Source organism: Lissotriton vulgaris, chromosome 9 (assembly GCF_964263255.1).
Source record: "Lissotriton vulgaris chromosome 9, aLisVul1.2, whole genome shotgun sequence".
Lineage (NCBI taxonomy): Eukaryota > Metazoa > Chordata > Amphibia > Caudata > Salamandridae > Lissotriton > Lissotriton vulgaris.
Window position 1 is genome coordinate 287,750,906 of NC_141697.1, and position 14,275 is coordinate 287,765,180.

General features: G+C 44.1%; 1 protein-coding gene across 3 annotated transcripts in view; it reads right to left on the minus strand.

Annotated features, from left to right (window-relative positions):
* GTF2A1 (general transcription factor IIA subunit 1) overlaps positions 1-14,275 on the minus strand; it is a 169,764-nt gene that overhangs the window by 43,086 nt on the left and 112,403 nt on the right. For all 3 annotated transcript variants that reach the window (XM_086937594.1, XM_086937593.1, XM_086937592.1), the window contains one exon: positions 1,181-1,270. In XM_086937594.1, the coding sequence (XP_086793720.1) occupies positions 1,181-1,270 (90 nt within the window). The remainder of the gene's footprint in view (positions 1-1,180; positions 1,271-14,275) is intronic.

Genomic DNA, 14,275 nt, shown 5'->3' on the forward strand with positions numbered 1-14,275 from the left:
GGTTGGGAAGGTCTCCCCCCAAAAAGTAAACCAGTCATCGACATAAATGTAATTTTTTATTAAATATACAATTTTGTTTACAATATTGCTTTAAGATTATTAATCCCTAAAATAAGCCTCAGCTCAATTTACCACTACTTTACCCTGTATATGCTTTATCTATATACACAGAACCTACAATTTGTATTGTGGTGCCGGTTTGGAATTAGATATGATGTAATCTAGAGCTTGTGGGCCAACTCCACAAGGACCAAATATTTACTTCACCTTGGCCCACTCAAAGGCACCCTTGGCCCATCCAAATGGAAATTCCTGGAGTAGTGCCTGGTGGGCATAAGCAACATGTAAATAAAGCAATGGATGAAGGACCGTATTTAAATATATTAAAAACTAATAAAATCAAATGGTTGTGGCTAACACCAGACCTAAAAAAGTGATTAATTGAAACTTCTAAATACACAAACGTGGATGCAATGGTTATATGTGCGTGCACCAAATCTTTCAGACCTCTACCATAAATGAGCATTCCAAATACCATACAGCTTTTCTACATTATGTAGACATTTAATCTATAGTAAGAAAAAGTACCCCCTCACACAGCACTCTCCCAATCCACCCTATGTGGTCCCAAGTTCGAGACTACAGATATACGCAGACCAATCGCGCCTAAATTTGCATAAACTCACTCACACAACACCCCGTTGGGAACTAAATCTCTGCAAAAACAAAATACAATGGTCTCTATCGGTGTAACTCAAGCCAAGCCTTGCAGAAGACTTCACATCTGATACTCTAGTCACCTTGCAGCACAAAGCATATAACATAGGGGCGTTGAACCACAGAACAAATTAAATACCAGACCCTGCCTATGTCACACATCTGGTCTATACTCATCGATCCTTACCCTGACAAACGAGATCTTTAGTTATCACAGTGCTATTTAAAGTGCACTTCTGAAACCTAGTCATATCAATGCCAGAAGTAAGTTATATGAACATGTTAAGTCACTATGTATATTAACAAAGGTATGGTTATCACACTTTCGAAAAACAAGTTTGTTTCTTTTACTTGCGTTTAATTTGAATCTTGAATGCAAATCTGCAACGAGCAATTGGTTACAAAGGGCAAACAACTTTTCAGCGTATGCGACAAAGATTAAATGCCCTAAACCCCCAACTACCTTATCATACTGGCACACAACGACGTTCTCAGTATCAAACAGCTCTTGGCCTTCTTCATCGCTCACATCGTCCTCGCTATTTAGAGGCTCCTAAAAGGAGATAAGATGTCAAAAAAGAAGGGGCTCAAGACAAGTTGTTGTGCAAAGAACTAGTGTGTGACGCAACAGAAATGGGAAATCTTTTCAGGCAAGAGGTTGTAAAGTACTGCCCAACATAAGCGTGATGAGCAGGAGTCCACATTACAACCTCAAACAAATAAAATGGCATGAACTGATGAGGATACCGTTTGCACATAAAATACTTGACATTCAGGGAACAACATTTGGCTTAAGCTATTTTGTAAGGCGCTAATCAAACAAACAGCTGTTGAGTGAACAACTGCCTGCTCAATATTCATTAGAGCCTTGAGGCCTTTTGTTACGAGCCCTAAAACAGAAAAGCTATGGGTCCTTAGAAATTTAACCCCCAAAGACAGCATTTGCATCATATGTAAACACCTGTCTAAGCAAACATGTTACGCTTTAGCCAACATTTCATAGGTGCATCAAGAATGTTCAACTCTTTAGCCAAACTAATACAATGGCACTGACTAAAGAGTTACTTTTCATCAAGCAAAATAGTGGCGCCGTGTTGCAAAGAGTTCAAAGATGACAATCTTATCTGAAGTGATCACAACCAGCAAATAAATCATAAAATGACATTGGGGAATAAATTACGCTATTGCACAAGTTTTAGAATTCTACAATAAAACAAAAAAAGTTCTGCTCCTTCAAAAAGCGTGGATTGCACGGTTGTATATGGCATTGCCACCTACAGGTGGGATTTGGAAAGTAAGTGATTAGCATAATCCTCGAATTTAATTTGAGTGTCATAAGTGCATCCTAGTGCTCCAACTTCTAGAAGAGACGAGGTGGGCCTCCATGTATCTAAAACATCTGAAGCTGAAAATTAACATAACAGGTATGCTTCATAAGGGTGTGCAGAGCTTAAGTTGCAATTTTGTAAGAGTTGCTCAATTAAAACATGATCCTTAAAGAAAATTGCTGCACACCTTGTGGTTTGGCGGAGGGTCCACTTGGCCAGAAAACAAATTGTTTACCTGTTAAGGAAAAATATGTTTGGATACACGAAATATTAGTCCTGATCTACCACATTTCGAAAACTGCTTCCCTGTCTTAGTAGGCAGCCAATTAACAAACAGAAGTTCAGTCTTGCTTATGTCTCCCATCTCTCAAGGTAGGAAATTCAGGATCTCCTCGTTTCCAAGGTGTGGAAGCTGCCTTCAGCCATTTTAAGAATTTTGAAAAGTGCAGGTAAATGGATAGACTGGTTTATATGAGAAATGTATTGAAGGAGGGGTGTGTGCGCACGCAAGGTACTACTGTGTGTGTGGGCAACAATCCTTTTGACATCGAGTGGAAAATGATTCAACGGCACATACAAAAGAACAAGTTACTTACAACACTCTTTCCGGTGGATACTCCAGCTGCAGATTTCCCACCTTGTGAATATTCTCTAGGCGTCAAACTTTACAAAAGTACTCCTGTGCACAGATAGGTGGTCAAATATTCCACGTCATGCAGAGCCACAAATAACCTCCATCCATGCACGCCTATGTCAGTTACTTGCTTACACTTGTCCACGCAGTAAGGTGCAGAGACCATCAGCAAATAGCGAGTGTGCAGATCTCTAGACTAGGATCTTTTTAGATGAGGTCTGCTTTACAGTACAGTGATTGTCGGTGAAGAATCTGCGGTTATAGTATCGGCAACAGTAGGGACCAGAAAGAGCATTACTGAAATAACTTTTTGTTCTGATTCCTCACCTAGTGATAGATAGTATAGCAATATTTTCCCGGGTGGTGGGTCTTTGAACTGGCTCACACCAAAAAGTTCTACATGACAGAGTGTACAACGTGCTCGACATTGATGGACCAGACCGTCAATGCAGTAATGCTTTGTGAACATGTGCAAAAATTCTTACGTAGCAGCCTGACAAATTGCCAGAACAGGCACTCTGCATGCCAACACAGTGGTAACAGCTTTTGTTCAGGTGGAATGAGCCGGGGAGCCTTGCAGAGGTTGCCTGTTTGCCAGTGTATAACATACCTTGAGGCAGTGCATAATCATTCGAGAGATGGTCCACTTCTGCACGTCCTTGCTATTCTTAACCCCAACAAACCACACACAAAGCTGATCATCCACCTTACAGTGATCAAAGTAAAAACTGAACCCCCTTTTGGGGTTAAAACAATTGAGTCTCTCGTGCTCTTTTGAGGGATTAGGTGGAAGACATGAAAACCAGGTGTGTGATAGCCAGTCCGAAGTAAAATAGGGTTACCACTTGTGACAGAAAATAAACTTGGGCCTGAGCACCAACCTATAGGGGAAAAATGTGGCATACAGAAGCTGTAAAGAAAAAGCCTGGAGCTTGATTACATGCAGCGGCAATGTTATGGACATCAGGAAGAACATTTTGAGGGTTAGGATACGGAACTGTGCATTTTCTCCAAGAAAGTGCACATAAAACAAGCACTGGCAACGCAAAAAAAGTCTTGATCAACGCTGGCAGTGCCATATTGCTAAAAAATATATATATATACTTTCAACCATGCTTTACAGAAGTCCTGCTGCTGTCCGGCTTGGCTACAAAAAAGCATTGACACAGCCCATAGAACGTGCATAGATGCAACCTAGTGGCTTTGCCAATGCTTATTGCTAGTTTCCTTCTCTGGGTGTAATAGCAATCCACTTAGGAGGTTGTTTATAGAAATGTATTATTCTGATACAGCCATGGACTGTGGCCAAGATCATATTAAATCTCATGTGGCCTCTCTTCCTCACAGGAGTTAACGTGATTGGTGCAGTAGCACATACGGTACTTTGATATAGCGCCTTCTTCATATCTATGACCAGGTTGCCGTCACTGAGGAGGCGTGCACCCAAGGCGGTGCGGTGTACCCCTTCATCAACATCCCAACCCCACTGTCCTACTCGTTCTCATGCTGGGGCACACGGATGATGGGGAGTTGCAGCAACAGCTCCAGCACAGTGCATAAGTGCTGCAGCGCTTTCCCAGTTTAATCACTATTACTATTGGTAAGCAGGTGTATTGAAGAAAATGTGTGAATACAAATACAGACTGTCAGCAGTGCTTAAGCCACAGTAAATAAACGTATTAATATTAGTCAGAAGTCATTTTAGCAGACACTGGCTTGGTCACATTTTTAGAGTTGTATAGGTTATCTGCCAGTATACACTACAAAAGTATATATATATATGACTGATGTGTTGCCCAATTAGTTCAGCCCATCCCATATATTTTGGATCATACTCAATGCCACTCACTCTGCAGGGCCAGGGGATGGGCAGAATGCAGGGTTGGCCAGTTCTGCCTTATGATCCGATGATCACTGGGCACAAGACAGTTTTGCAACACTATTAAAGGAGGGCTTTGATGAAGGTATATCCTTGGTTCTTTCAACAGGACTGGTCTACATGGTCTATCTTCTGGCAGTGCTGCTGCTATTAGAGGAGCCTTTGCCCACTTTTCTAAACTGTGGCTTGTCTTCTGTCACTCACGATACCCAATCCTTTCACAGCAGAAGAGAACAGCTCCAAAGACGTGCTGGATTGATTTGATTGGGAGCAGGGAAAGGGGACAACATAGATGGAGAGCAGAAAGGAAGTGGGACAAGGGCAGCAGGGATGCAGATGGATTAGAGGGGAAGAAAGAGACATGACTTTGGAGAGGCAGGACTGTGGAGTGGCAATAAATGGGGGAGATGAGAGAAAAAGTAACAGGCCCACTACCTACAAACCTCCTTCGGGAGCAATGACATTTCACGGGCTTTGTAGCAAACATTTAATTCTAGGGTACAGATAATCCAAAACCGAAAAAATGTGAATGTTTAAGATCGTCCTGCACAACGCTTCAGTTTGTTTGTGAAGCTGCTGAGAAAAGGATATGTTATTTAACCTGGATTCATCTGTTCATGGCATGCAGTGCTGTAGATTCACATGCTCTGCATACTTAGGCCATCTAGGGTTGGGTCCAGATGTGTAAAAGTAGTTTTTTTGCAAAAAGTCTTTCAAGTCACAAGATAAAGCTGCGACACCTCTTGGTGATAATGCGCATGGGCATCAACTCCATTGTTAGATGGTCTTTCTTCCATAGGCGGGCGAGAATGGAGTGAGTAAGTATCAGTGAAGAGATGTTCATGCAAATAAAATAGTGTAAAGGAACTGAAATGGCTGCAGCTGTCCAGGTACGTTCATGTGAATCTACAGCACTACATGCCACAAACAGATGCTTACAGAGTAAGTAACATATTTCATTCGAGGCATGTGTTGTTGTAGACACACACTGCATAGGCTGTAAAGCAGTCCCTCTCCAAAAGTGGTGGCTAACTTGTGGCTGTTTCAGTTGTTTGAAGGAGTACGTAACACTGCCTGACCTATACTGGGTTATTGGCATACGAAGTTAAGTGTGTGGTTTAGACTATGTGGCTGCCTTACAAATGTCAGCTATTGGGATACTGCCCAGGAAAGCCATGGAAGCCCCTATATAATGAGGGGAGTGTGTCTTGAAGGTGTAGGCAAAGTCATTTTAGCTTTGACATAACATGCTGAATGCATTATCTATCTAGAAATGCCCGACTTCAATACAGGCTGCTCCTTCATGAGTGGGGCAAAAAAGATACAAAGATTTGTTTAGTCTTACGATTCTCTTCAGTTTCTAAAAATTAATACATCAGAGCTCTTTTGACATCTAGGGGTATGAAAAGCTCTTCTGCAACTGAATCCTGTTGCAGAAAGAAAACCAGTAATTCAACTGACTCAGGTAGACAGATGAAACTTTTAGAAGAAATTTTGGATTGCTTCTAATCACCTGACCATCATATCTGTGTAACTGGAAGAACGGTTCTTCCAAGGTTAATGCCTGCTGCTCACTGACACGCCTAAGTGAGGTAATGCCCACCAAAAAACCAGCCTTCATAGACAAATTGGAGGGGACAGTTATGCAATGGTTGAAAGGGTGGACCTGTAAGTCTATTACAATGTTGAATTTCAATGTGAGTGCAGGTAAAACTCAGGGTAGAATTACTCTTAAGATCGTCCGTAAATGCCTTAATTGTTACCTTGAACAAAGGTAAGTGTTGCCTGTTTTATAGCTAGGCAGCAACTGAAGCAAAATGTAGATTAACTGAAGGGTAAGCCTGGTCACACGTCTGCAAACGAAGAAGGTAGCAAACTATGTTTTGCATAGTTACATCTAATGGATTAATTTTTTTACTGCGACAGTAGAAGACAAATCGTTTCCACTTTGTTTCATAACATGCTCTAATTGTAAGCCAACTAGCTTCTTTAAGAATGGTCATACATTCAGGAGGGAGATTAAGGTAACTGAATTCTAGGCCCTCAGTAGCCAAATCACAAGACTGAGCTCCTTTGAATTTGGTGTGACTGATTTCGCCATGGCTTGGAGTTATAAGGACTGGATTGTGGGGAAGCTTCTCATGGGGAACTACAGAGAGTTCGAGCAGTGTAGTGAACCATGGCTGGCGAGCCCAAGTGGGAGCTACTAGACCTTGCTGAGCGTCTGATCCACAAAAGGGAGAGGTGAAAAGCATACGCAGATATCTCAGACCAGTTCATTCCTACAGCATTAGCTTTGGACAGTGGGTGTTGGAATCTGGAGGCGAAATTTGGGCATTTTGAGGTATCCACAGTTGAGAACAGGTCTATCTGTGGTAACCACACTTGCGAAAGTATGGAAGGAGGGCTTGCGGGCGAGTTCCCACTCGTGGTTGTCCATCCCTGGGATGTGTTCAGTTAGCAAGTAAATTTTATGTATTGCTCAACGCCTAATAGTCTGAGATTGGCATGATAACTGTTGAGACGGTGCCCCCCTTCTGTTTTTGTAACTAGTACATGATTGTCATGCCTACCCGGACCAAGACGACCCTGCCTGCAAGGTGAGTTAGAAAGGATTTTAATACTAGGTGAACAGCTTAGGAAAGTTGAAGTGGGGACCCTGGTGTTTGGTATCCCAGAGACCTTTCACTGTGAGATCCTGTAAGGGAATAACCACATGCTGTAAGGGATGCATGCGCTATGAAAATGATCTGGGGAACAAGGTTGAGAAATGGCAGCCGTCTAACACTAGATCTTTTAGCTGAACTTGTGATTGAGACCATTGGCACGCAAGACATTCTTGCACTGGGGCACATGTAGTCAAGCATGCGGTAGTATTGCAATGCAAGTTGACATGCCTTAGAGTCGCATAACTGTCTTGACTGTTGTGTGTTTGGGTTAAAACTATTGTAGTAGCAGTTGAATATTTTGACACCTGGCCACATTTGGCTACGCTAAGCCAAACTGTGCATTGAGCATGGCCACCAAATAAGGATGAATCTGTAAAGGTTGAAGGTGTGGTTACTGTAGGATTATAGTAAACCGCAGCTGATGGAGAGTAGTTTAAATGTGTAGTTGAAACATGACAACAGTACTTGCTTTGATTAGCTAGTCGTCCAAATATGGGAAGAAATTAATGTTCTGTCTACTCAGATGTGCTACTATTACTGCTAGGTATTTGGTGAAGAAACGGGGTGCAGTAATGACTCCAAATGGGAGCACTTTATACTGGTTATGCCTTCTAGCTATAACAAATATGAAGCATTTGTGATAACGTGTTCGTGTCTTACCTGGCAGCGATAGGAAGAAAGTGGAGTGTCGAAATCTGTTCTTACGCAGACGACACCCAATTAACTGTAATCCTGGATCAGGATGATGACCCCAAGGGTAGGCTACTAAACTGTCTCACCGAACTGTCTGACTGGATGTATAGCCACTGTCTTAAACTGAACGCAGATAAATCAGAGATATTGCTGTTCGGTGGACATACTCAGCTGTGGAATAACAGCTGGTGGCCAGCGTCCCTGGGCACCTCCTCAATTCCGACACTGACAACAAGGAACTTGGGAGTGACAATCGATAACACTGTCTATGAAATCCCACGTGTCAACAATCTGCGGCAAAGGCTTCGCTTTGCTGAAGATGCTAAGAAGAGTGTTCCCCTGGATGCCCATCGAGTGTAGAAGGATCCTGGTTCAGTCACTATTGATGAGTAGGCTGGACTATGGATACTCCCTGTTTGTAGGCCTAGCAGACTACCTCTTTACCAAACTACAAATAGTGCAAAACGCGACGGCTAAGGCAATCTGGAAGAAAAGAAAATTCGACCCAGCCAAGAGCTGCTTAAGAGAGCTCCATTGGCTGCCAATGAGGCAGAGAGCAACCTTCAAAATTCTGTGCATAACACAGAGCACTGCATAACACAGGCCCACTTATCCTAAGAAATAGGATTAAGTTTTATGTACCAACTAGAAATCTCCGCTGTTGCTGCCTGTACGAGAAGGTAGAGTCCCTAGCAGACATAGTTTTTGCCCACTGTTTGTATGAGGGAAGCAGAAAGGAGCCACGCAAACCAGGGGTTTGGAGCGTCCCCACTGATTTAGCTACTTCAGTGTCCTTTTTAGGTCGAGCCTTAGCGCAGCGCGCGTGCGCTACTCTAAGGAGAGGGCCTCTAGGAGCTGACCAGCACTTCTGCGCACGAGAGCAAGCTCGTACTCTAAATCCTGACATTCCATTGGCCTTTACATGCGTCTTTGTAAAAAGACAGCACACAATTGGCAAAAGGCGTCATTTTGTCCCACCTTTTTGTCCCAATGTTGACGCCCACGGCCTGCTTGCGGTTCCCTGCATGGGCGGCATCTGTTTTGAATTATCGTGCCCAGACTTGGGCGCGATAATTGATAACAGATGGCTGCTCGCTCTCCGAAGCACGCGTGCGCACCGCCCGTTCTCTGCGGGTAATAATTTGTCACTTTAGGACATGTTTTTTTAATTGTAGAATGTATAGGAGCTGCGCCAACATCGACGGGGATCTCCTATCTTCACGGTGTGAGGACAGCAGCTGCTGGAGGTCTTGGGCGCTCCTTTCAGCATGCTGTCCCAGCCTCATTTTCTTCGGCAGGAGGCTCCTGTTTACTGCTGCACGGGTCAGGCTTTCTTTCTTCTGGTATGTTTTATTATCTTCAAGGTGTGAGGACAGCAGCTGCCGGAGGTCTCGGGCGCTCCTCCATTCAGCATGCTGTCCCAGCCTCATTTCCTCTACCCGGAGGCTCCTGTTTAGTGCTGCGCAGGCCGGGCGTTCTTCCTTCTGGTATGTTTTATGCTGAGGGCTCCAGTTCTGTGGTCATGTGAGGCGGCTGTCTGACCTCTTAGGTCATGCAGCAACCTCAGTGTGACCCAATATGTTTTTTCGGAGGGGAGGCTGCCCTCAATGTTCAGAGGGCTCTAGCAGGAACAAGCCTTGGAAATGCAATAGGTCTTGCATTAGGAAAGAGCTATTGGTCTTATAAATGACTATTTTTTTATTTATGTGTTGTTTAAAATAGCTAAGTTAATAGCTTTGTCATTTACAATGTCAATAGTTATAACTTTTGCAAATGTGACACCTATAGCATTTGTAATGCAACATGTTTTGTATTTACGTGACTTAGATGTATCGATATTACAAATAACAATGGCTTCTAATTTTTTTAAATAATTAATACTTAAATAATTTATTTAATTAGTAATGTCAATAGCTTAAACTTTTCTAAATAACTTGTGAAGATTATGTTCAGTGTTTTTTATTGTGACGAAAATCCAAGAACAGAAGTGAAATATTAACATCGTAATAAAGCTTGAAAGCTTGAAAACAGCTTGAAACATTGAAAGAACATATTTGAACCAGTGATGCTGTGGTGGTGCTGAGTGGGAGATGGGGAGAGTGAGAAAAAGGAGAGCAGGGAGAGGGAGAGGGTAAAGAGAGGGAGAGAGGAGAGAGAGGAGAGAGAGAGAGAGGGGGAGAGGGGGAGAGAGGAGAGAGATGAGACGGGGAGAGAGGCGGAGACGGGGAGAGAGGAGAGGGAAGAGAGGGAAAGGGAGAGAGGGAGAGGGAAGTGAGGGAAAGGGAGAAAGGGAGAGGGTAGAGGGAGAGAGGGAGGGTAAGAAGAGAGGGGTGGAAGAGAGCGAAGGACGGAGGAGAGAGAGAGGGGGGAGGGAGGGAGAGAGAGGAGAGCAAGCAGAGGGGGAGATGGGGAGAAAAAGGAGAGCAGGGGGAAGGTAAAGAGAGGGAGAGGAGAGAGAGGGGGGAGAGAGGAGAGGGGGAAGGTAAAGAGAGGGAGAGGAGAGAGAGGGGGGAGAGAGGAGAGTGAGAAGGAGAGAGTGAGAAGGAGAGGGTGAGAGGAGAGAGGAAAGTGAGGGAAAGGGAGAGAGGTAGACGGAGAGAGGGAGAGTGAGAGAGTGAGGGGAGGGAGAGAGAGGGAGGAAGAGAGGGAATGAGGTAGAGGAGAGGGAGTGGAGAGAGGGAGAGAGAGAGAAGAGAGCCTTTTCCTGTGACTTCCGGGAGAAGTACGGAAGGACCTCCGCACGCCACTGAAAGCGTCCAGCTCTGCAGTAGGGCAGACGGCGTCTACCCTCTGATAATTGAAAGTAGACTGTGTCCACTCTCGACTCGAGCCAGTCTACCCTCGAATGGAGCCCTGTCTATCTGAACCGTGACTGCTGCACTGTTCATTAGGAGAAAAATGCATTCTAAATGTTTAATACGCCCGGACCTAAACACACCATGCCGCCATTTAGTTGGCTAGACCAGAATAAGCAAGTACATGCAAAGTCAGCAGCTTTAGCACTCGGATTCAAGTGGTTACATAGACGCCTGCAGTAGGGCAAAATCATTTTAAATACATCATTTGCACATACAATGCACGGATGATAACGAATTAAATGTGTGATGAGAGTGTAGTTTTCAAATGAGAAATAGACCTACTTGCATTCCACTGGAGGCGGAAGGATACACACAACAGCCAATATAACGGTGTGATTTAAACATTTCCCGTGGCATGATCCTAGATGCGAATGATGTCCCAAGCCAAAGGGTGAAGGTTCCTGAAGCAAAGCCCTAAATAGACTCGCAATGGATGGTGCAAGCTACACGTCAAACCACAAAATTCTAACTATCACTTTTAACAAGTGTTTTCCCAATTTCAGAATCTGCTTCGGGAGTCCTTGTACATATGCATGCGAGAAGTTTTTATGGTTCTAGGAGCAACAAAATGTTGCGGGTCACTCTTCAGTTCCGGTTCCAAGGAGGGATTCTACTCACCAGAGTATTTGGCGCCATCTAGTGGTGTTGCAGAGTTAGCTGCACAACAACAAAAAATGTCAGGGATGGTTTTTATTGTTATAAATCATAAATGCGCGTTACATACAACAGGAGGGGATAGCCCCAGAATAGCGCGGGCCGAGGCGGTTGCCCTTCCTTTGGGACAGCCGTGCTTGCGAGCCTTGAAAGAACTATCCTGTACTGGCAAGGGTAGAGGGCCGAGGAGCTTGGCAACTCTGAGACAGACACTCGCAAAGTGGATTACCAAGATTTCACAAATCTACACTTAGCGCGCAAAAGGAGCAGCTATAAAAGGGAAACTCCGAAGGTGAAGAGTGCACTGCAACGGTGGGTGGTATTTCCTGGTACAGTCTGGTAAACAACGAGGGGGGTTTCCGGTAACAGTGCCACATCCAGCAAACCAAGGAAATACCAAGAACAGGAATATTCCCGGCAAGCGTCCACGCGTGGAAAAAATAACGAACACATTACGCAAGTAGACCATCATCTGTTCTAGAAATGCTGGAGAATTTCCTGACTAAATGAAAGTTACTTAAAACCATACATATCAACGAGACACAATCAAATAACAAGAAAAATACAATTGAAGTGGATGGGCAACTCACGAGGAAACGCTATAAGTGTAGCGAAATAAAAACAGTCAACTTCAGACTAAGAGTACCACCGTAACACAAGATAGATCCAGTGGTCGACAGAGGGTGTTACTACCTAGACATCTCAAACACATAACGTCCAGACGTAGAGGCAAATCCACATGAAACAAGACGGAGGGAAGACAGAGAAGGGGAGGGGGGAGGAGAAATGAGACACGGCGGTCAGGGGAGGGGGCGGAGCGGGAAAAAAAAAAAACAAGACGGAGGGAGGGAGGGGGAGGAGAAATGCGACACGGCGGGCACGGTATGGGCCGAGCGGGGAGAGCGCCGAGGAGGGTGATAAGCAGCAGGGGCCTTTGAAGTGAAGCTAAGCTTCACTTCAAAGGTGTGGGAGGAGTGCTGCTGGGGAACAGATGGCGATTTGATGCTGTGCACGCGCATTTTAGGTCAATGCGCAAGCGCATTGACCTAAAAGCCACGGGCACAGCATCAAATCGCCAGTCAATCGCAGGTCTAGGTAAAGCTTATTTAAGCCCCTATAGTCTCGCTCAATGCGCATGCGCATTGAGAGGCGAGACCTAAAAATGCCCTTGTGACACGTAGCAGCCAGTGCAATCCTCTTACTTGATTAGTCTAGCTGCTTTAAAGCAACACTGTTCCCCAGGTGATTCCTTGTTTATAGTGTATCAAACTAAATAGGACCTTTAAACATAAAATAAATCTTATTTGGCTCCTAAGGCTTTCTCCCACAAAATGAGCGTAAAAACACCGCCTGACTGACATTTATAGACATTTAAAAGTATGTTCTTTCTCTTTGTTTTGCATGTCGACGAGAACAAGAAAATTGCATAGGAAACTGTTTCACAGTAAAACATAACACATGCTTTCCTTGAGTTGAATCTCGCACGAGGCATCAGATGTCTCATATGACTGACTGCAGCTTAATCTGCGCTCTATCAGTGCCAAGACCAGCGCATAAATATGGGCCCCCAGGGGAGGAGCTGCTCATCAGTCCCAAAGCTGGCACTGCATCTTGTCCTCTCAAGAGCCTGTCCGTGTCTGCCGGCAGCGAGGCCCCATGCACTCTGCCATGTTGAAGTTCTCCGGTCACTAGTGAGTTAAGAGGGGCCTGTCTCTGGACTCTGCCATTGCAGGGGAGCAGCAGCTGCAGGACAACCAACAAGAGAGTACGGGCCTAGGTTTTCCTTTTTAGCAGTGTCGAGGAGGCCTTGGGACGTTCGCTTGCACCCAGGGACATCTTAAGGATGTCAGGGGCCCTGGGCCACACATAATTTGGGAGGCCCAGTTTGTAACAGTATTGAAGTGTATGATACAATTTCAGCACTTGCATGCCGTGCTTGGCCAGGTTACTAGCAGTGCACAGACACGTCGAAATTCAAAATATGTTTACACCTCTACTTGTCTAAATATTCATGGATGGTGACGTGCTTTCAATATTATAATTCAACAGCAACTCATTAATATTATTGTTAATAATCTTCGAGACCTCCTCTGTTTTCTGATATGTGAGGTCCTGTTTTGATCTGAAATAAACTGTTTTTATGGCTGTTGCATGGTGTTGAAAAGCAAACTTTTCTCTGCCATATGTCTGCAATAGACTCAAATACATCACCCACACTGAAAATAAATGAAAGGAAACCATATTTAAAAAAATGTTAAGAATTATTCAGGGTAATCAGAGCAAAAGCAAAGCGGGCTCTATTAGGGGGCCCCCATGCAAGGCTGGGGCCTTGGTCCAGGGCCCTCTTTACCCGTAAAACACACAAGATGCAGCAAAATAACGATGGATTAAACCCAGATCTGTGACTGGGGGTGAATGTTTTGCCATTGAGCAACATTTCGTCCATCTTGTGTGTTTAGCAAAATAACAATGGATTAAACCCAGATCTGTGACTGGGGGTGAATGTTTTGCCATTGTGCAACATTCCGTCCATCATCCTGTGTGTTGTGCTGTTCACCCACTTTACCCGTGCCTTAAACCGCCTCTGCTTGGACCTTTCAAACACTTTAGGAAAACACAGTTATCAGTGTTGCATGGGATTAACGATATTATAACTTTTGTTGGTTTTCCTATTATTATTTAGATGCTGACCTGCTGTGTTTGTGACCTGGATGTTTATCCCCAGCTCCTAGTAACTGGCCTGAAAATGTGTGATTCTGGGAAGATCCTTACTTTACCTGTGCTAAAAATTGTAAATATGTGATACAATTGTAAACCTAATGTAATTGAAATGTGAAAATGTG